Genomic DNA, 23,794 nt, shown 5'->3' with positions numbered 1-23,794 from the left:
ACTATGGTTACAAGCCAAATAACCCTTATTTGGCACCATATGGAACCATTGTTTTTAGTGTGTACACACCATCTACGCTTTTCTCTCTACATTTGCCAAGAGTAGAGTGTGAGAAAGATACCCCATTAGTTGTATTATTTGTTATGCAGTACATAGCAAAATCACCTTCCTGGGGCTTGATTAAATTCACATAATGAGTGTCCAGGATCAGGGGGAGTGCACTGCACTGCACGCTTTTTTTACTGGCTGATGGCTAACATGAAATATCGTCCTGTCAAGTAGATAAAGACTGCTTAGAGCAGGCGTGGGTTGATGATGGGATTGCGTGTGCTTGTCACTCTCTCTCTTGTAGTGAGTGGAGTTAGAGAGAGATGCTGTTTGCCCACATGCAAGGTCACCTGTCAGAGATGGAGAGGCCTCTGAGCTCCAGCACTGCACTGTCTCCAGATGGCTCAGACAGATAGACACCTGCACTCACCGCACAGGCCCCCCCCGCCTGCCACCACCCACCTCCCGCCCCAACACATTACAGTACTGCATAGTGCCTGCTCTGCCAACAAGAAGGCTGCTTACTGTATCCTCTGTGGCAGGCCTGGGCAGTGTCTCTTATTTTTTATTTTTTTTATTGTCATTTAGACGCCCTCATCCAGAGCAAAGTCAGGAGGGTTGTTTAAGGGTCTGTTGCAATGCTGCAGTACAATATCAGTCTTCATGTGGTAAGCCAAACTCAATTTTAGAAAGTTTTTTGGGGGGTTTGTCTCTATTTGTTACAACCATACTCTGCACAAGTGCTTTGTAACTGGCTAGCTCCCCAGGGCAGGAGGGTGGGGATCTGCTACACCCCCCTAGATTTTCTTGTTTGGCAGCCTGACTGAGGAGGACTGAGTCAGAGGGGGCTGATCTGCTCTGCTGCAGTATTCACATTGTAAGCTTGCCTGGTTGAGAGGGAGAGTGAGACATTATTTTATTCCTTCGTGGCAGAGTCGCTCTCTGCACATCACCAACCCTCTCCCGCATGTCTCTTCCTGCCCTCCCAACCACCTGTACCTTTTCATCCTTTGTTCATCTATCACGTCGGCTAGAGAGAGGAGCTTGCTGCTGCTTCTGTAGGGATTCTAGGTTGGGGAGTAGTTACCACAGCCACAAAGTCAGAAGACTCACCAACTCAACCAGTCAGATGAGGGAGTGTGATGTAAATTCCTTTTGCAGGAATAGCCTCATTTTCGAAATAGCATATCTCCAGTTTGACTACCAAATAACTAAATACATTCGGGAACAAGAATTGGCAACGTCACTAAAATTCATAACATTGTTTTGGGCAAAAGAGCAAACTTTAGCTACTTTAGCTACTCTCATCTAAATTGAGTTAGCTAGCATAAGGGATTCCATTACAATCACTGAGGATATTTTCTATTTGACAGAGCAACATTGTTCCCTACAAACCTTTTATTCTAATAGTAATATATCATATTCTAGACTTTCAACAGATGCACAGCCTTTAGCGGGGAAAAAACTCAGTTGGGAGAGTAAAAGTCTCCCATTCCATGGTGTTCTGTTTCAAGTTGTGGGCACAAAGACGTATGAATGACACCAGGGGAAAGACACACAAACAAAAGCCAAAGAGAAATATGCTGCTGAAATGAACAGGAAGGCAGAAAGTTCAAAGATGGGTCACTGTAATTTATACCATACACTTTAACAACATTAATTTAATTTTAATAATATTGTACTAACTAACAATGGAATGTTCCTCAATAAAATTGAAGAAGATGGGACTTTAAACAGGTGTCCAACTCTGTGGTCACTAAAGATCCCGTGGAGGGTGTTTAAATTTGTCCTGTTTTCACCGCTTGTGTATATCAAACTGTATTCCTATCATGTAATACTGTGTGTAAAAGTACCATGTATGTCAAGTGTATGAATAATATACAGTTATGTATGTCTACATTCCTTTTTTATTTTTGATAAAATAAATGCATGTCTTTTGTCTGCTCCTGCAAGCCGGTCGCAATGCTCGTCATCACACTCCCTCATCTGATTGGTCGAGTAGGCAGGCCTTCTGACTTGCGGCTGTGGCAACTAGTGACAACCTGTATGTTGTAGCCACTAGCCAGTAACATTCTCAAGTCAGTTACTGATACCACGCGGTTATCATTACATACTATAGCGCTGTGAAATCAGATGAGTTTGGGACGTGCTGGTATAGCGCTCGTACAGTATCTCACAATACCTATGATGTATATTTTATTACATTGTGAACATGTATGCTGATACTGTTTCCATGCCATCCATGTGTTTCAGGGGTCCTAATGCTAACTGGAGCATACCTGGCTCAATCACAATTTTGTTCTTGGGAAACTGAGATTAGGATCTGTACTTATCTCTTTCATAATTATTATTTTTATTATGTTTTTTTAGATGTTATGCATTTGACCACAATTTCCACAAAATATTAATTTAACATTTTTAACATTGTTTCCCTAATGAAAAGGCCTGAGTTAAACATAACACTGAAAATAAAAGTATTTTAAAAACATTTTCCCAATTTCAGCGTTTTAGCCGTTTCGGTAATGAGAAGGCCAAGTGGGGTAAAGGTGTTTGAAGAATAAGAACCTCATTCTGTAACATATAAGCAAATAACTAAACTTTTAAGGACTACTCCTCTGTATTTTGCACTCTTTTGATCTTGTCTCATCGCTGGCACTTTATGTTTTATTAATCTTTATTTAACTGGGCAAGTCAGTTAAGAAGAAATTCTTATTTACAATGACGGTCTACCAAAACGCCTCCTGCGGGGATGGGGGCTGGGATAAAAAAATTAAATATATAAATATAGGACAAAACACACATCACGGCAAGAGAGACAACACTACATAAGGAGAGACCTAAGACAACATAGCAAGGTAGCAACACATGACAACACAGCATGGTAGCAACACAACATGACAACATGTTAGCAACACAACATGGTAGTAGCACAAAACATGGTACAAACATTATTGGGCACAGACAACAGCACAAAGGGCAAGAAGGTAGAGACAACAATACATCACGCAAAGTCTTTGAATGAAGAGATTGAGATAAAGCTGTCAAGTTTGAGTGTTTGCAGCTTGTTCCAGTTGCTAGCTGCAGTGATCTGAAAAGAGGAGCGACCCAGGGATGTGTGTGCTTTGGAGACCTTCAACAGAATGTGACTGGCAGAATGGGTGTTGTATGTGGAGGATGAGGGATGCAGTAGATATCTCAAATAGGGGGGAGTGAAGCCTAAGAATGTTTTATAAATAAGCATCAACCAGTGGGTATTGCGACGGGTATACAGAGATGACTAGTTTACTGAGGAGTATAGAGTAAAGTGATGTGTCCTGTAAGGAGCATTGGTGGCAAATCTGATGGCCGAATTGTAAAGAGCATCTAGCCGCTTGAGAGCACCCTTACCTGCCAATCTATAAATTATGTCTCTGTAATCTAGCATGGGTAGGATGGTCTTCTGAATCATAGTTAGTTTGGCTGCTGGGGTGAAAGAGGAGCGATTATGATAGAGGAAACCAAGTCTAGATTTAACTTTAGCCTGCAGCTTTGATATGTGCTGAGGGAAGTACAGTGTACCGTCTAGCCATACTCCCAAGTACTTGTATGAGGTGACTACCTCAAGCTCTAAACCCTCAGAGGTTGTAATCACACCTGTGGGGAGAGGGGCATTCTTCTTACCAAACCACATGACCTTTGTTTTGGAGGTGTTCAGAACAAGGTTAAGGGTAGAGAAAGCTTGTTGGACACTACGAAAGTTTTGTTGTAGAGCATTTAACACAAAATCCGGGGAGGGGCCAGCTGAGTGTAAGACTGTATCATCTGCATATAACTAAATGAGAGAGCTTCCTACTACCTGAGATATGTTGTTGATGTAAATTGAGAAGAGCGTGAGGGCTAGGATTGAGCCTTGGGGTACTCCCTTGGTGACAGGCAGTGGCTGAGACAGCAGATTTTATACACTTCACTCTTTGAGAGAGGTAGTTTGCAAACCAGGCCAGAGACCCCAATACTCCTTAGCCGGCCCACAAGAATGGAATGGTGTACCGTATCAAAAGCTTTTGCCAAGTCAATAAAAATAGCAGCACAACATTGCTTAGAATAAAGGGCAATGGTGACATCATTGAGGACCTTTAAGGTTGCAGTGACACATCCATAACCTGAGCGGAAACGAGATTGCATACCAGAGAGAATACTATAGACATCAAGAAAGCCAGTCAGTTGATTATTGACAAGTTTTTCCAACACTTTTGATAAACAGGGCAAAATAGAAATAGGCCTATAACAGTTAGGATCAGCTTGATCTCCCCCTTTAAAAATAAAGGACAAACCGTGGCTGCCTTCCAAGCACTAGGAACCTCCCCAGAAAGGAAAAAGGTTGGAGAAGGTTGAGTCATGCGTCCTCCAAAACATGATCCGCCAAATCGCAGACCCGCTTAACCCGGAAGCCAGCCGCACCAATGTGTCGGAGGAAACACCATTCACCTGACGACCGAGGTTAGCCTGCAGGCACCCGACCCGCACAAGGAGTTGCTATAGCGCTGTGAGCCAAGTAAATCCCCCCCAGCCAAACCCTCCCCTTCCCTAGGGGACTCTCAATCACAGCCAGTTGTGATACAGCCTGGGATTAAACCAGGATCTGTAGTGACACTTCTGCGATGCAGTGCCTTAGACCACTGTGCCACTCTGGTGCTCCAAAGTTTTTACAAGAACTTGAAGAAGTTTTACGGTAATGAGACATGTCCACAGACACTGTGTTTGTACATAATAAATATTATAGTTTAATGTAAACTTAAACTAGTATACCATTTCTATGATTTATTGACAAAACTACAGCAACATATGTTGTGTTTCATACAAATGAGTTAGGTTTTTCCAAAGTAAAATTGTATAAAGTGACCTGAGAATTTAATTTGGTTGCTTTCGATAATGAGAATTTGGAGTGAAAATATAAAGAAATGTTGGCGAAATTATAATTTGACAAAAAAAAGGACAAACCTAGACATCTTAGTCCTCAGAATGCTAGTTTATTTTTACAGATGCATCATACTTTTGTAACTCAATTTGCTACACACATGTTTAATTAAAACTGGTTTCATGAGAAGCACCCACCTAGAGATTGCATTTTCACTACTATTTATCACCTTCAAGAGATCTTTGACCTAGATGTTTTATCTCATAATGATAATGCAGTTTCATCTGCTCTCCTATACACCCTCATGGTATGTGTTCTCTCAGAGCTTCTACTGTGTTCTCTCAGAGCTGGCTCTGTGTGTTCCCTAACTGGTTCTGTGTGTTCTCTAAGAGCTGGTTCTGTGTGTTTTTCTAAGAGCTGCTACTGTTTTCTGTAAGAGCTGCTATTGTGTGTTCTCTAGGAGCTGCTACTGTGTGTTCTCTAAGAGCTGCTACTGTGTGTTCTCTAGGAGCTGCTACTGTGTGTTCTCTAGGAGCTGCTACTGTATGTTCTCTAGGAGCTGCTACTGTGTGTTCTCTAAGAGCTGCTACTGTGTGTTCTCTAAGAGCTGCTACTGTGTGTTCTCTAAGAGCTGGTTCTGTGTGTTCTCTAAGAGCTGCTACTGTGTGTTCTCTAAGAGCTGCTACTGTGTGTTCTCTAAGAGCTGCTACTGTGTGTTCTCTAAGAGCTGCTACTGTGTGTTCTCTAAGAGCTGCTACTGTGTGTTCTCTAAGAGCTGCTACTGTGTGTTCTCTAAGAGCTGCTACTGTGTGTTCTCTAAGAGCTGCTACTGTGTGTTCTCTAAGAGCTGCTACTGTGTGTTCTCTAAGAGCTGCTACTGTGTGTTCTCTAAGAGCTGCTACTGTGTGTTCTCTAAGAGCTGCTACTGTGTGTTCTCTAAGAGCTGCTACTGTGTGTTCTCTAAGAGCTGCTACTGTGTGTTCTCTAAGAGCTGCTACTGTGTGTTCTCTAAGAGCTGCTACTGTGTGTTCTCTAAGAGCTGCTACTGTGTGTTCTCTCAACTGGTTCTGTGTGTTCTCTAAAAGCTGGTTCTGTGTGTTCTTTCAACTGGTTCTGTGTGTTCTCTCAACTGGTTCTGTTTGTTCTCTAAAAGCTGGTTCTGTGTGTTCTCTCAACTGGTTCTGTGTGTTCTCTAAAAGCTGGTTCTGTGTGTTCTTTCAACTGGTTCTGTGTGTTCTCTAAGAGCTGGTTCTGTTTGTTCTCTAAGAGCTGCTACTGTGTGTTCTCTCAACTGGTTCTGTGTGTTCTCTAAAAGCTGGTTCTGTGTGTTCTCTCAACTGGTTCTGTGTGTTCTCTCAACTGGTTCTGTGTGTTCTCTAAAAGCTGGTTCTGTGTGTTCTTTCAACTGGTTCTGTGTGTTCTGTGTGTTCTCCACTGGTTCTTTGTGTTCACTAAGAGCTGGTTCTGTGTGTTCTCTATGAGCTGGTTCTGTGTGTTCTCTATGAGCTGGCTCTGTGTGTTCTCTAAAAGCTGGTTCTGTGTGTTCCCTAATTGGTTCTGTGTGTTCTTTCAACTGGTTCTGCGTGTTCTCTAAGAGCTGGTTCTGTGTGTTCTCCACTGGTTCTGTGTGTTCTCTAAGAGCTGGTTCTGTGTATCACTAAAAGCTGGTTCTTTGTGTTCTCCACTGGTTCTTTGTGTTCACTAAGAGCTGGTTCTGTGTGTTCTCTCAACTGGTTCTGTGTGTTCTCTCAACTGGTTCTGTGTGTTCTCTAAGAGCTGTTTCTGTGTGTTCTCCACTGGTTCTGTGTGTTCTCTATGAGCATGTTCTGTGTGTTCTCTAAGAGCTGCTACTATGTGTTCTCTCAACTGGTTCTGTGTTTTCACTAAGAACTGGTTCTGTGTTTTCTCTCATAACTGTATCAGTTAATTGTTTGTGAAGGTCGTTTTGAGGAGATGAAAGTGAAATTTCATTCCAGGCTGCGCTAGTGGGGTTTATGGAAAACATCAAACATACCTCAATTACTTTATTGCCTGTATACAGTTGAACTTAATGGAATACTTATTGTTTATTCACTGCGTTCACTGATATACAATATTGTCACAGAGAATATGTTCAAGATAATAAACGACAGAATGAATGCTTCTAAGTGCAAAGTAATGTACAGCTCAAACTTTTAGTTAGAAATTAGGTTGATGAACTGTACGAAATACTGTTGCTATATATCCTACAGAAGTGAAATATAAAAGCTTGTATATGCCAAACCCTGATATAATAAAAGTACAGCTATAATGCATGTTATGTTCTGATATATTAGTGAGAAAAAGAGTGCCCCTGACCAAGCGCCACAGTGTACGCTGCTGGCGAGTCAGTTTGGCTGCTGTAATATTTCTCTCTTCCTGTTAAATACCCCTCAGCCAGCATTCAGCAGCCTCACAGTGTAGGCTACCTGTTACTGGTCTCTCTCCCTCTGACGTTACAGGAAATCATGGAGCTATTTTTAATAAGCTCAGCGTGGTCCATGGGGAATTGGAGAAGCTTGTCAATTATTAGGATACATAATAGGCCTGTAGCTGGGGGCACGAGGGGGTTTCTCATCAGCCTGCTTATCGCACCACATTATGCTTTTATTTAACCTTTATTTAACTATGCAAGTCAATTAAGAACAAATCCTTATTTACAATGACGGCCTACCAAGAGGCAGAAGGCCTCCTGCGGTGACAGGGGATTCAAATAAAAATGTAGGACAAAATACAAATCACGACACTACATAAAGTGAGACCTAAGACAACAACACAACACGGTAGCAACACAACATGGTAGCAGCACAGACATGGTGCAAACATGGTTAGACACAGACAACAGCACAAAGGGCAAAAAGGTAGAGACAACAATACATCACTCGAAGCAGCCACAAGTGTCAGTAAGAGTGTCCATGAGTGTTGGGTAATGTGGACCTTAATTGACTATAACAGATTCTCCCAGCTCTAGATCTGTCCATCGCCTAGGTGGACAACAAGAGTGTTGTCTAAGATCAGGATGGTGGCCAATGAGTGACAGGTTGGAAAATGTGAACAATGGGTCAGTGAGTGTTGGTGACTAGCCAGGAGTGACAGGAGGGGAAAGAGAAGGCTGGCGTCAGTAGGAGATGAGAGAGTGGAAGAGAGGACAGGAGGCTGTCCACCCCACTGGGACTTTGTTCCGTGAGGAGAGGAGACGGTTACTGGGAGCACACAGCTGTGGACAAACCCTTGGAGGCTTCCATGACTATGACAACAAATCCTACCTCCGCGTTTCTCTGACAACAAAGCCTGAATCTCATGAATTTTTCAGCGGGTTTTTGATGAAGTCAGGTTCTACTTGTGCTATTACATTATCTGTGAAAATTCCATTCAGGGTGTTGTAGGATCCCCCTGGGAGGCCACTAAAACATCACAGAGTCAGGAGGGACACATCAACAAGCCAAATGGACAGATTTGGATAGGATTTACTATGACCATATGAGTATAAAGGGGTTAGTCAGTCTTGAAACTACCTTAAGGTAATCCTTAGCTAGGGATTTTGCCTGTGTGCAAGGTGTGCAGTGTGCTAATGCAGCAGGTTGTATAGCGGTTTGAGCCTTGGGCCAGTAAACAAAAGTTTGCTGGTTCGAATACCTGAGCCGACATGGTGAAAATCTGTCTGTGCCCTTGAGCAAGGCAATTAACTCTAATCTGCTTCAGGGGCGCCATACTACCACGGCTGCCCCTGTAAAACAACGCATTTCACTGCACCTATCTGTTGTGTATATGTGACTCACCACCGGGATTCGGTCTTATGTAGCAGCATTTGAATTTCTGTTTTTTACATTGGATGAAAGTAGAGACTCAGAGCTACAAAATGGTAAATCATACACAACATTTGAGGAAACAATGGGAAAGTAATTCTCCTTTGAAAGTTAATGAACTTGTAAACTCACTTTTGAGAAAACCGTTTTGGTACTACTATTGGAAAGCCCTTCTTTGTCTACACCCATTCAGCATTGTTCTTAAGCAGTGGTCACCAAACTTTTTTGAGTCAAGATCACTTTAGCAGTCAAAAAGCAAGCTGAGATCTACTGCTCAGATTGTTTTTATTTTACATTAACCTCACACAGACAGTTTAATAGGAATGAGGTCTGGGCACTAGGCCTAATACATTATCACAGCATATTAGATGTGTGATTGGCCTGCCAATACTGTTAATCAGACCATATTATATTTCAAAACTCGAGCTTTGATAACGAAATAGATCAGTTGGTTTAGCACTAGTTGAGCATGAATTGAAATCATTAGCTTTTTTATTTTACTGGACAGATGGTACCTGCATCTGATGGTCAACGAGGTCAAATCAAGACGTCAGTGATCTCCAGGTCAAAACGTCGGAGCTCTAGAAAGATGCCCGAGTTTCCTACTTGGAATTCTGAGTTGGATGACCGTTCAAAACAACTTTTCACAACCGCCTCTCACAGTCCCTGCTCTCTCCTTCCTTTCCTCTGGTGAGACTGACCAGAGAGAGGAGACACCGCCTCTCACAGTCCCTGCTCTCTCCTTCCTTTCCTCTGGTGAGACTGACCAGAGAGAGGAGACACCGCCTCTCACAGTCCCTGCTCTCTCCTTCCTTTCCTCTGGTGAGACTGACCAGAGAGAGGAGACACCGCCTCTCACAGTCCCTGCTCTCTCCTTCCTTTCCTCTGGTGAGACTGACCAGAGAGGAGACACCGCCTCTCACAGTCCCTGCTCTCTCCTTCCTTTCCTCTGGTGAGACTGACCAGAGAGAGGAGACACCGCCTCTCACAGTCCCTGCTCTCTCCTTCCTTTCCTCTGGTGAGACTGACCAGAGAGAGGAGACACCGCCTCTCACAGTCCCTGCTCTCTCCTTCCTTTCCTCTGGTGAGACTGACCAGAGAGAGGAGACACCGCCTCTCACAGTCCCTGCTCTCTCCTTCCTTTCCTCTGGTGAGACTGACCAGAGAGAGGAGACACCACCTCTCACAGTCCCTGCTCTCTCCTTCCTTTCCTCTGGTGAGACTGACCAGAGAGAGGAGACACCGCCTCTCACAGTCCCTGCTCTCTCCTTCCTTTCCTCTGGTGAGACTGACCAGAGAGGAGACACCGCCTCTCACAGTCCCTGCTCTCTCCTTCCTTTCCTCTGGTGAGACTGACCAGAGAGAGAGACACCGCCTCTCACAGTCCCTGCTCTCTCCTTCCTTTCCTCTGGTGAGACTGACCAGAGAGAGGAGACACCGCCTCTCACAGTCCCTGCTCTCTCCTTCCTTTCCTCTGGTGAGACTGACCAGAGAGAGGAGACACCGCCTCTCACAGTCCCTGCTCTCTCCTTCCTTTCCTCTGGTGAGACTGACCAGAGAGAGGAGACACCGCCTCTCACAGTCCCTGCTCTCTCCTTCCTTTCCTCTGGTGAGACTGACCAGAGAGAGGAGACACCGCCTCTCACAGTCCCTGCTCTCTCCTTCCTTTCCTCTGGTGAGACTGACCAGAGAGAGGAGACACCGCCTCTCACAGTCCCTGCTCTCTCCTTCCTTTCCTCTGGTGAGACTGACCAGAGAGAGGAGACACCGCCTCTCACAGTCCCTGCTCTCTCCTTCCTTTCCTCTGGTGAGACTGACCAGAGAGAGGAGACACCGCCTCTCACAGTCCCTGCTCTCTCCTTCCTTTCCTCTGGTGAGACTGACCAGAGAGAGGAGACACCGCCTCTCACAGTCCCTGCTCTCTCCTTCCTTTCCTCTGGTGAGACTGACCAGAGAGAGGAGACACCGCCTCTCACAGTCCCTGCTCTCTCCTTCCTTTCCTCTGGTGAGACTGACCAGAGAGAGGAGACACCGCCTCTCACAGTCCCTGCTCTCTCCTTCCTTTCCTCTGGTGAGACTGACCAGAGAGAGGAGACACCGCCTCTCACAGTCCCTGCTCTCTCCTTCCTTTCCTCTGGTGAGACTGACCAGAGAGAGGAGACACCGCCTCTCACAGTCCCTGGTCTCTCCTTCCTTTCCTCTGGTGAGACTGACCAGAGAGAGGAGACACCGCCTCTCACAGTCCCTGGTCTCTCCTTCCTTTCCTCTGGTGAGACTGACCAGAGAGAGGTGACACCGTCTTCCACCTGCTCTCTCCTTCCTTTCCTCCGGTGAGACTGACCAGAGAGAGGAGACACCGTCTTCCACCTGCTCTCTCCTTCCTTTCCTCCGGTGAGACTGACCAGAGAGAGGAGACACCGTCTTCCACCTGCTCTCTCCTTCCTTTCCTCCGGTGAGACTGACCAGAGAGAGGAGACACCGTCTTCCACCTGCTCTCTCCTTCCTTTCCTCCGGTGAGACTGACCAGAGAGAGGAGACACCGTCTTCCACCTGCTCTCTCCTTCCTTTCCTCCGGTGAGACTGACCAGAGAGAGGAGACACCGTCTTCCACCTGCTCTCTCCTTCCTTTCCTCCGGTGAGACTGACCAGAGAGAGGAGACACCGTCTTCCACCTGCTCTCTCCTTCCTTTCCTCCGGTGAGACTGATCAGAGAGAGGTGACACCGTCTTCCACCTGCTCTCTCCTTCCTTTCCTCCGGTGAGACTGACCAGAGAGAGGTGACACCGTCTTCCACCTGCTCTCTCCTTCCTTTCCTCCAGTGAGACTGACCAGAGAGAGGAGACACAGTCTTCCACCTGCTCTCTCCTTCCTTTCCTCCAGTGAGACTGACCAGAGAGAGGAGACACCGTCTTCCACCTGCTCTCTCCTTCCTTTCCTCCGGTGAGACTGATCAGAGAGAGGAGACACCGTCTTCCACCTGCTCTCTCCTTCCTTTCCTCCGGTGAGACTGATCAGAGAGAGGAGACACCGTCTTCCACCTGCTCTCTCCTTCCTTTCCTCCGGTGAGACTGACCAGAGAGAGGTGACACCGTCTTCCACCTGCTCTCTCCTTCCTTTCCTCCGGTGAGACTGATCAGAGAGAGGAGACACCGTCTTCCACCTGCTCTCTCCTTCCTTTCCTCCAGGGAGACTGATCAGAGAGAGGAGACATCGTCTTCCACCTGATGCCTCATGCACAAATTCACATTGTACGGAGAAGTGTGTTTCGTAATAGTGTTAATAGTAATAACTCACTCCTAAAAATAGCATCTCTTTGCTGTATCCGTTGACAGTCTCTCTGTGGTCATGGTTTTAAAAGTTATTAAATATTGCTTAGGCTAGTAGCCTATTAAACTTGGCTGTGGCCAGGGTCATGGAAGCTCTGTAACCATAGTGATTTGAGCTATCCGATTGGGCCGCACAGTAGGTGCTCTAGATTTAGTCACAGATTTGGCGGTCCGCCAGTTTGTCTCATGGAAACACTTTGCTTACCAGGTGCGTAGGACTTTTGAATCAAGTGCACCTACCGGCAACAGCTCAAAACGATTTTAAAAAACAGGCGCAAGCCTTTATAGCTTGTTGGCTTTTCTAAAGAAATATTTGGTTATCGACTAGGAATGCCTTGAAGAACGACCAGATCGACCGGTTGGCAACCACTGCTCTTAAGCCTTAAGCCCCACCCAACTCTTTAACGGTTGATCCAACCGTTCTGTACTAACTTGCCAGCTACTTCCAGACATCGAAGAGAGAGAGAACAGCTCACTGAACATTACTTGCCGTATCTGTGGTTTCACCAGTCAAGCAAATGTGTCTGAGAAGAATAAGATCATACACATAATGTTAGCTAGCGACCCACCCAGCTAACATTAGCTAGCTAACAGTACACTTGAAATGAAACCACTTTCTGTCAAAATTAGAAACGTGTAATATCTGAAAATCTTACCAGTATACATCAAACAAGCAAAGCATCAATACAGGATTAAGATTGAATTGTACTCCACTGGCTCTGACGCTTGTCGGATGTGGCATAGCTTGAGCTTTTGTCAATGTAAATTGTCCGTCTGCGATTTTTATGAATTGTTCAGCAGCAGATAATTCTACAGGAGAATGTCAGGCTATCCATCTGTAAGCTGAAGCTGAAGCGCAGCTGGGTCATGCAGCAAGACAATGATCCAAAACACAATCAAGTCTACATGAAAATGGATAAAAAATAAACAAATTTGAGGTCCTAACCTAATCTCTATCTAATTGAGATGCAGTTAATGCTTGAAAACCCACAAATGTCTTTGAGTTAAAGCATTTCTGCATGCAACAGCGATGTGAGAGACTGATCAACAACTACAGGAAGCATTTGGTTGCAGTCATAAGTGCCACAAACAGTTATTGAGTATTTCATTTAAAAAAATCTTTATTTAACTAGGCAAGTCAGTTAAGAACAAACTCTTATTTTCAATGATGGCCTAGGAACAGTGGGTTAACTGCCTTGTTGAGGGGTAGAACAACAGATTTGTACCTTGTCAGCTCTGGGATTTGATCTTGCAACCTTTTAGTTACTAGTCCAACAGCTCTAACCACTAGGCTACACTCCAGTGTAAGGGGGAAATTACTTTTTCACACAGGGGAATTGGGTGTTGCATAACTTTGTGAATAAAATAAATAAACTAAGTATCAATTTTTTGGGTTATTTGTAAACTCAGATTCCCTTTATCTAATATTAGGTTATTTGTAAACTCAGGTTCCCTTTATCTAATATTAGGTTATTTGTAAACTCAGGTTCCCTTTATCTAATATTAGGTTATTTGTAAACTCAGGTTCCCTTTATCTAATATTAGGTTATTTGTAAACTCAGGTTCCCTTTATCTAATATTAGGTTATTTGTAAACTCAGGTTCCCTTTATCTAATATTAGGTTATTTGTAAACTCAGGTTCCCTTTATCTAATATTAGGTTATTTGTAAACTCAGGTTCCCTTTATCTAATATTAGGTTATTTGTAAACTCAGGTTCCCTTTATCTAATATTAGGTTATTTGTAAACTCAGGTTCCCTTCATCTAATATTAGGTTATTTGTAAACTCAGGTTCCCTTTATCTAATATTAGGTTATTTGTAAACTCAGGTTCCCTTTATCTAATATTAGGTTATTTGTAAACTCAGGTTCCCTTTATCTAATATTAGGTTATTTGTAAACTCAGGTTCCCTTTATCTAATATTAGGTTATTTGTAAACGCAGGTTCCCTTTATCTAATATTAGGTTATTTGTAAACTCAGGTTCCCTTTATCTAATATTAGGTTATTTGTAAACTCAGGTTCCCTTTATCTAATATTAGGTTATTTGTAAACTCAGGTTCCCTTTATCTAATATTAGGTTTTGGTTGAAGATCTAATAACGTTCAGTATCCAAAATAGAGAAAATCAGAAAGGGGGAAAATGATTTTTCACAGCACTGTATAAATATTTGTTTATGCTATTGATTATGTTCAGTGTTTGTAAAGTATGGCTGCTGTGTATCCCAAGAGTTCAACTTTTATGATGATTTAACTGCCCTGCAGATGATGTAACTGGTCCTCTGTTTCGTGGAATCAGCAAACACGTATGACAGCCAGTCTGCGGTAAGACATCGAGCTCACATAATATCAGAACCAGTGACATTGCATCTGCTTTTACTTCCTTTAGGAGGCCTGTTGTATTATCTGGGGGGCTATCTAATGAAGGATGCAGTGACAGTCTTGTTACATGTCCTACCTGAGGAAAGACAAAGGGAGGGAATCAGACTGGCCTGTCTTCAACTCAAGGCAAAAACAACCCCATTAAACAGAGAGATGAATGATAGACTCTGTCAGGGAGGGAACAAATCATCAGGAAGCCACTAAGTTTTCCAGAACTTGTGGAATGAGTCTTAACAGTTTAGTTCACCATCAACTCACCCCATGTTTGAGCTAGGGTTAGAGTCCCACAGTGAGGCTTGACACAGTGATACATCACACAGCCACTGCTCCTCACCCAATGGGACCGCTGTCGTGTTGGGCAAGGACAGCTGGAGGATGTCATGAGGAGGGGGAGGAGGAGAGGGGAGACAGGGCAGGGGAGAGAAGGAGGAGAGACTCCAGGAAGGGAGATACTGCTGCCAAAAGCACATAGAGTCAGACAGGAAGTGACCACTCTCTCTCCGTTTCCTGTCAGGAAGAGCATGCAGGGTCGGCTGGGTCGCACGGAGAGGATCAACAACTCTGCCTCAGCTTTGGGCTTGAGCCATTTTATATATACAACAGTAAATGAGTACATTGGTCAGGTAGCCATATGAGGTACTGTGAGAAGGTTGTTGGTGCTGTTTGTGACTGGATCTTCCTGTTTTGGTTTCATGTGACCTTCACTTTCTCCTTAAGGGCCTAGCTAACCCCAGTCAATACCACAGCATACAAAAACAAACACTAGACCAGAATCAGTCATTTAATTAGAGGGGTGGCTCTTGGCTGTTCAACATTCCCATGTTTCTTCTTTTGACAGGTTATATCCTGGGGTTTACATGTGATGTATATGATTTATAGTCTGTAATAGGATGGGGTAATGTATTCACAAGTTGACCCGAGTGAGGGGTTATTTCTCATGGGAGTGTCATGACCCTACCTTCATCATATTCTGATGGTATCATGATTTACAATCAAACCCTCCATTTGGGCATGTCACTATTTATATACGCTGAACAAAAATATAAACACAACATGTAAAGTGTTGGTCCCATGTTTCAAGAGCTGAAATAAAAGATCTCAGAAATTGTCCATATGCACAAAAAGCAAATTTCTCAAAAATGTTGTGAACAAACTTGTGCACATCCTTGGTAGTGAGCATTTCTCTTTTGCCAATATAATCCATCCATCTGACTGGTGTAGCATATCGAGAAGCTGATCAAACAGCATGGTCATTACACAGGTGCACCTTGAGACATCTGTGGGATTGTGTTGTGACAAAATGGCACATTTCAGAGTGGCCTTTTATTGTCCCCAGCACACGTTTTGAGGGTGTGCCCAATTGGCATGCTGACTGCAGGAATGTCCACCAGAGCTGTTGCCAGATAATTTACTGTTAATTTCTCTACCATAAGTCGCCTCCAACATTTTTTTTGAGAGAATTTGGCATTACGTCCAACCGGCCTCACAAACACAGAGCACTTCTATGGCGTTGTGTGGGGGAGCGGTTTGCTGATGTCAACGTTGTGAACAGAGTGCCCCATGGTGGCGGTGGGGTTATGCTATGGGCAGACATAAGCTACGGACAAGGAATACAGTTGTATTTTATTGATGTCAACTGTATTTTATTTGAATGGCTAGAGATACCCTAACGAGATCCTGAGGCCCATTGTTGTGCCATTCATCCGCCACCATCACCTCATGTTTCAGCAAGATAATGCACATCCTCCATGTCGCAAGGATCTGTACACAATTCCTGGAAGATAAAAGTGGCCCAGTTCTTCCACGGCCTGCATACTCACCAGACATGTCACCTATTGAGCATTTTTGGGATGCTCTGGATCGACATGTACGACAGCGTGTTCCAGTTCCCGCTAATATCCAGCAACTTCTCAGAGCCATTGAAGAGGAGTGGGACAACATTCCACACGCCACAATCAACAGCCTGATACACTCTATGCAAAAGAGATATGTTGCACTGCACGAGGCAAATGATGGCCACACCAGATACTGACTAGTTTTCTGATCCATGCCCCTACCGTATCTGTGACCAACAAATGCATATCTTCCTGGTCATGTGAAATTCATAGATTAGGGCTTAAGGCCTAATGAATTTTTTTTCAATTGACTGATCTCCTTATATGAACTGTAGCTTCAACTTGTAGTTGTTGCATGTTGAATTTATATTTTTGTGAAGTATATTTCTTTGCAGCTTTGTCTTTACATTAGCTTCTGTTACAGCCTATGGATAGCTAATTATCTTGTCACGGTTGTCGTAAGAACGCGACCAAGGCGCAGCGCATGTTGAGTTCCACATACTTATTTCAAAGTGAAACTTTAAGCAAAACACAATAAATCAATAACCGAACCGGGACTACATGGTGCACAAAACAATATCCCACAAAGCAGGTGGGAACAGGGAACCCTTAAGTATGATCCCCAATTAGAGAACAAAGGGCTCTCTATGGTCAGGGTGTGACATGTCTCTTAAAGGGAGGGACAGTTTATTTTTACTCCCCATTAGTTGGTGAAGCTAAAGTGATGCCCAGCTAATAAAGTCTCCACATAATTAAATATTTATAAGGCTAGTGTTAACTTACCATTTAACAAGAGAGTGTGAAGCTGCTGCACATCCAGTTATTGGGTCAGAGACCTGAGAACAAACTCTTTTTAGACAGTGTAAATCTGCATGTTAATGTATCCCTCTTAGGCTCATGTTCGTGTGTTTCTTATTTTTATTTCGTGTGTGTGTGTGTGTGTGTGTGTGTGTGTGTGTGTGTGTGTGTGTGTGTGTGTGTGTGTGTGTGTGTGTGTGTGTGTGTGTGTGTGTGTGTGTGTGTGTGTGTGTGTGTGTGTGTGTGTCGATGTCTGTGTGCAGAGGTTTTCAGCAGCCTTCCAAATGAAATCAGCCACCAAGCCAAGTCCTTTACCACAGTTTGCGGCAGGAATTCAAGGTCAGCGCTGCTGATTCTGCTGATGCGTTTTATTCTCTGGAGCCAGTGGTGCTGGACTGTATGACTGGGGGGTTACCAACACTGACCCCCACCCATCCCCAACAGCCCCACTACACACACCTTCATCCTTCCATTATCACCCCGGTGCTACCCTGCAAGGGAGTGTGCATTTAGCCGCTAAATGAAATGGGGGAAGGGTTCTGTTGTTCCCTGCCGGAGAGCCAGGAGATGGATGGGGAGAGGTGTTCTGATTTCCCATGTGACCACAATAATTGTGTTATAATGGAGGTGGGGGCTGAGGGCCCATCAGCAGAGGGGCAGAGGTACACCTCCGTCTCCCCCTCCCTTCCCCTTCCTCAACAAAGAGACCTGTAGAAAATCATGACAGTCTGTCATTTTCACATATTAGTATCTGGGTTGCTTTTTCATTTTGATGCTTCCTTGGCCAATTTATTCAATGAATTATACATTTAAATGCATGATGATTTGTGGTTTGATATCTTGGTATGTGAATAATCTATGATGGAGGCGTACAGTTATTCCCTTTCCTCTGACCTCCTATCCTCCCTCTCTTCCTCCAGGCACCATGAGGCCGGTCCACAGGAACTTCTATGAGCCGTCGTCGGCCCCGGGGAAGGGTGTGGTGTGGGAGTGGGAGAACGACAGCGGCTCCTGGACGCCCTACGACATGGAGATCTGTGTGACCATCCAGAACGCCTATGAGAAGCAGCACCCCTGGCTGGACCTGACCTCTCTGGGCTTCTGCTACCTCATTGACTTCAACAGCATGGTCCAGACCAACCGGCAGAGCCAGAGGAAACGCCGCCTGCGCCGACGCATGGACCTAGCCTACCCTCTCATCATGGGCTCCATCCCCAAGTCCCAGTCTTGGCCCGTGGGAGCCAGCTCCGGCCAGCCCTGCCCCTGCCAGCAGTGCATCCTGGTCAACAGCACGCGGGCTGCCTCAAATGCCATCCTGGCCTCTCAGCACCGTAAGCTGTATGGGGGGGCTACCGGGCCTTCAGGGGCTACAGGCACGCTCACCGTGGTACGGCAGAGTAACACCTTCGCTGGAACCACCCTCTGGTCCCCCACCTCTAGTGCTGGAACCAATAATATACAACATAACAACATAAGCGCAGGAGGAGGCCAAGCCAAAGCTGAACAGGTGCAGTCTCTCCTGTCTAGTGCCAACTTTCCATGTTCCCCGGCGCTGCCGTCCCTTCCGCCTGCACATGGCCACTCCCACGCCCACGCACACTCCCACGGTCACCATGCCATCATCAATGGGCAGAACAACCTGAACCGGCCGGGCACCCAGCGCATTTCCATGGGCACTGCCAGAGGAGCCATCCCACCAGGGTAACCATGACATTCATTTGGATTACATTCCACTACAGATTTGCAAAACAAAACACAAATGCACTAGGAATGCATTTTAAATTCGATGACAATAGATGAAAGCAATTAAAGGTATAAAAGGAAAAATAACACCATCTTGCTCTGTCTGTCTACCTGTCTGCTGTACAGCTTTACAATACCTCTGCTGGCATATAGTGTATGTGTCTGGTGCATTGTGTTGTGTCACTCTTTCTCTCTCTCCCCCCCCATCTCACTGTTGTGTGTCTACTGATTTACTGCACCTCTTGTTAACTGGGGGATCAATGGCTCTGCAGAGGGAGCTCCAGGTCATTGACAGCTATACTGCCTCAGCTGCCTCTCTCTCATCTCTCCTCTTTATCCCATATCTTCTCTGTCCTCTCCTCTCTGTACTGTCTCGTCTCTCATCTCTTCCTGCACTGGGGAGTGTGGGGAACTGTTTCCTTCTGCTCCACATTTGAATCTTAGCATGGTTGTCCTGAATAATAAGCTTACGCTTGTCTCAATAGACTCAGAATAGCTTTTATCTGCTCTGTGCCTCTAATTTTACCCAGTTCATTCCTACCACACAGTGGTGTTTTACCCAGTTCATTCCTACCACACAGTGGTCTTTTACCCAGTTCATTCCTACCACACAGTGGTGTTTTACCCAGTTCATTCCTACCACACAGTGGTGTTTTACCCAGTTCATTCCTACCACACAGTGGTGTTTTACCCAGTTCATTCCTACCACACAGTGGTGTTTTACCCAGTTCATTCCTACCACACAGTGGTGTTATTCAATGATAAGCACTGGGTGGTTGTTCTGATGTGTGTGTGTGTGTGTGTGTGTGTGTGTGTGTGTGTGTGTGTGTGTTCTTGTGGAAGTGTACGCCTGTGTGTGTCCATGTGTAAAGCTGTTCTCCCGTGTAGCTGTGGAAACCCATTTGCCATGGAGGCAGAGATACACTGGGGAGAGATGAATAATAGATCAGGGAAAAATGGGAGCTTGAGCAGAGTGGTCTGACCCGAGAGCGATTCAGTGAAGAGTACTGAAGGAAAGTAGTATCTAGTGCTGTAACCGATACCTCAGTCCCTATCCTGTTTTCTTTACTAAAATATACCCGCTGGTTAACTCATTTCATTCCATTTCCCTCTCACGGTTGATTGGGAGAGAAACCGTTAGACAGTATACATTGAAATGATACTGTCTTTCGGGCAGACACACTGACTTCACAAGGCCTAGTTCTGTGTAAGGGAATGTGTGGTGTTAGCAGCTCATGGAAGCACATCACTGAGGGGACAGGTGGCAGATTGATATTGCCCTTAGCTCACCTGAGTGTGTGAAACAGGCTGGTGTGTGTGTGTGTGTGTGTGTGTGTGTGTGTGTGTGTGTGTGTGTGTGTGTGTGTGTGTGTGTGTGTGTGTGTGTGTGTGTGTGTGTGTGTGTGTGTGTGTGTGTGTGTGTGTGTGTGTGTGTGTGTGTGTGTGTGTGTGTGTGTGTGTGTGTGTGTAACAGCTGAGAAGTCCTGTGGTGATTTATAAGGGCCCTATCAAATCAGAGGCCTGGAGTGGGTGGAGTGCTTGTTTCTCACCTCTCTGTGCAGTGGGCAGGCGGGAACTGTGAGAGGCTGTGGGGGAAGACTGTGAGAAAGACAGATAGAGAGAATGGGGTGAGGTGGAGAACAACGTTTCCCAGGCAAGTAGCTCTACACACAAAGGAAGAGTGTGGTTAACAACAACACACACAGACACGTGATTACCCTCACACACAGACACGTGATTACCCTCACACACAGACACGTGAATAACCTCACACAGACATGTGAATAACCTCACACAGACACGTGAATAACCTCACACAGACACGTGAATAACCTCACACAGACACGTGAAGACCCTCACACACAGACACGTGAATAACCTCACACAGACACGTGAATAACCTCACACAGACATGTGAATAACCTCACAGACACGTGAATAACCTCACACAGACACGTGAATAACCTCACACAGACACGTGAAGACCCTCACACAGACATGTGAATAACCTCACAGACACGTGAATAACCTCACAGACACGTGAATAACCTCACAGAGACATGTGAATAACCTCACACAGACATGTGAATAACCTCACACAGACACGTGAATAACCTCACACAGACATGTGAATAACCTCACACAGACACGTGAATAACCTCACACAGACATGTGAATAACCTCACAGACATGTGAATAACCTCACAGAGACATGTGAATAACCTCACACAGACATGTGAATAACCTCACACAGACACGTGAATAACCTCACACAGACATGTGAATAACCTCACAGACACGTGAATAACCTCACACAGACATGTGAATAACCTCACAGACACGTGAAGACCCTCACACAGACACGTGATTACCCTCACACACAGACACGTGAATACTGTCACACACAGACATGTGAATACTGTCACACACAGACACGTGAAGACCCTCACACACAGACACGTGAAGACCCTCACACACAGACACGTGAATGCCCTCACACACAGACACATGAATACCGTCACAGACAGACTTGTGAATACCCTCACACATTTCAGCTAGTGCATTTATGGACAGATAACAGTAAAACCCACGCATATTGGACACAATACCTCTGTCGCCAATGACAAAGAATGCAGTTGAAATAGTAACCTTGTGATAACATGTAAATGATCATAAGGTAGTCTAATTAACTTGTTTACTACCAGATAATTTCAGGCTGTTTCACTCTCCTTGAACATTGTGGTTGTTGTGACTTCATCGTGAATATCAGAGGGGGAGTAAAGAGCACCCCCTACTGGTCTGTCTTGACATTTCACATTGGCTTTTCATATTGAGTTTCCAATGGTTGCCACCTGCAATTCGATTTCCAATTGGCCTTTACGCTTCATCTTCTGCACCTAAATAAGAAATGTCATAACATGTATAAAAGCAACGTATAAAAACAACCCTACAACTAGTAACTTATTCTTCCAAATAGGAAGAAACTAGAGTGGAATTTCTAAAATTGTACCTTTTATTTAACTAGGCAAGTCAGTTAAGAACAAATTATTATTTTCAATGACAGCCTAGGAACAGTGGGTTAACTGCCTTGTTTAGAGGCAGATCAACAGATTTTTACCTTGTCGGCTCCGGGATTTGATCTGGGCCTCTACGCCTATGTAGGCGGTCTAACCGCTAGGCTATCTGCCACCCCAGGTAGCCTAGGGGTTAGTATAATAAGGAGCATATCACCTTATTAAGTGTTTGAGGGATAGTTCCTAACGAACAAGGCCTCTGGTTCTCTGTCTATCTGCAGTGTACAGAGCACAGAGTTGCAGAGACACTTGCAGAGTTTGCTCCAGTTCTCTGTGATGCGAATTTGACAAAGAGACAGTTAGCAGGTGATTTTTGTAATTTCATCAGCAAGCCACTTCCTCATCTCAACTTCCTCCATTCACTTCCCCATTTGAGATCACAGATAAACCCAGAGATTGTTTGTGCTGTCTAAAAGATAGAATTGTTTTCATTTCTTTGTGTTCTGAAGATGAAGACACCAAAGGAGGAGGCATGGTAAGAGAGATCCTTTATACTTGCACTTCTAGCTCATTTAATTATGAAGCCGTTAATGGTACTATGCTGCCCAGCTCTCTGCCCTTGGCTGAGTGAGTAGGATTTGTTTTGGTGCTCATGTCTCCTTCTGTTAATTGATTAACGGTGTTGGACTGTTCAGACTGGAGAGCTAGCTATCTGGTGAGAACAGGCCAGGGGAAGCAGCAGGGATTACACAGCCCTACCACTGCACTGCTTTGCTCTCCACTGGAGCCCTGAGCACTGTCTCCATTAGATAGAATTAAAGGATAAATAATGGAATAAATTATGAAGGCCCATCCAGACCAAACCGATGAAATTGTATAGATACTCTGTGTCATTATTGCTTATTTGTCTGTTTTGGGTGCTTTGTGAAGTGCATTACTCCTGCTGTTCTCTTTCCCTGGGCAGGGCCTGCCTGCCTCTCCCAGTCCTCCATCACATCAATATAAAATGAAGTATTTTTGTAGTTTTCTCCTCTTCTCCCCCTGTCTTCCTGGTGCAAGATAAACAGATGAGGAGATATAATGGCTCCGTCAGCATTTCTCTAACGGGGCCTAATTTGTTCTCTATCGGGATGAAATCACATTGCTCTCAGTTTAATTAAGTTCTGCTCAAGTCAGGCTGGAAAGTCAGTCTAGGAGAGAGGTGAGGACAAGAGAGAGCAGAGAATGAAGAGTGCCAAGGGTTGACGGAACCAAGGCGATAAAAAGGTTAATGGGTCCTTACTAACTCATGGAATACGACAACACTCCTACAATACTGTAGCCTAACACATATGTGTTCAGTGAACATGTGTACTTTTACTGTACATTTGTAAGGTACTTCCTCCTGGTAAAATCTGACCATCAGCCTTAGTAATAGATGTAAATACAACTAAATGTTCAGTAGATCTTAGGGGCAAGTGTGAGGCCTTTAGGTTAGCAGCTGTAGACTCGTGACCATGGCCCTGGTGGAAGGGGTGGAGGGAGGATGTAGGTCAGCAGTGGCCCAAACGCATGAGCCCCAGCTGCAGCTGCAGGAAGGACCAGGTCACTGGCCCCAGAAGAACTCAAGGGTCTTGTTAAAAGCTTAATGTTGGAGTTACTAGCTTCCCATATTTTGAAATAAAATGTAGAAAGGAATGCTGTTGGGTGTTTTTGCTCAGCAAGAGGTTATATGGTTGAATGATCTCATGGTGTTAACATGTAATGTTTACAAATGCTGTACCACTTCCACGTGCGTGTGAGAGCGCTAAGGGCTCTTGTTGGATGTTGCTCTCTTCTGGTGGGAATGAGTTGTTTAATCACAAACAACGCCCTCCATGAAACGCCTGAATTATATATGTCTTTCAAGCATACATGGGACACACATGCACACAGCTGTCTGACATACACTACTG

At 44.8% G+C, this 23,794-nt stretch overlaps 1 protein-coding gene across 4 annotated transcripts in view; it reads left to right on the top strand.

Annotated features, from left to right (window-relative positions):
- LOC118393094 (E3 ubiquitin-protein ligase DTX1-like) overlaps positions 1 to 23,794 on the top strand; it is a 56,249-nt gene that overhangs the window by 20,395 nt on the left and 12,060 nt on the right. For all 4 annotated transcript variants that reach the window (XM_035785400.2, XM_035785399.2, XM_035785398.2 and 1 more), the window contains exon 3: positions 18,024 to 18,804. In XM_035785400.2, coding sequence (XP_035641293.1) covers positions 18,024 to 18,804 — 781 coding nt within the window. The remainder of the gene's footprint in view (positions 1 to 18,023; positions 18,805 to 23,794) is intronic.

Source organism: Oncorhynchus keta, chromosome 14 (assembly GCF_023373465.1).
Source record: "Oncorhynchus keta strain PuntledgeMale-10-30-2019 chromosome 14, Oket_V2, whole genome shotgun sequence".
In the NCBI taxonomy this organism is placed as follows: Eukaryota; Metazoa; Chordata; class Actinopteri; order Salmoniformes; family Salmonidae; genus Oncorhynchus; species Oncorhynchus keta.
The sequence above is the reverse complement of the archived record's forward strand: the minus strand, read 5'-3'. Positions and strand labels throughout refer to the sequence as shown.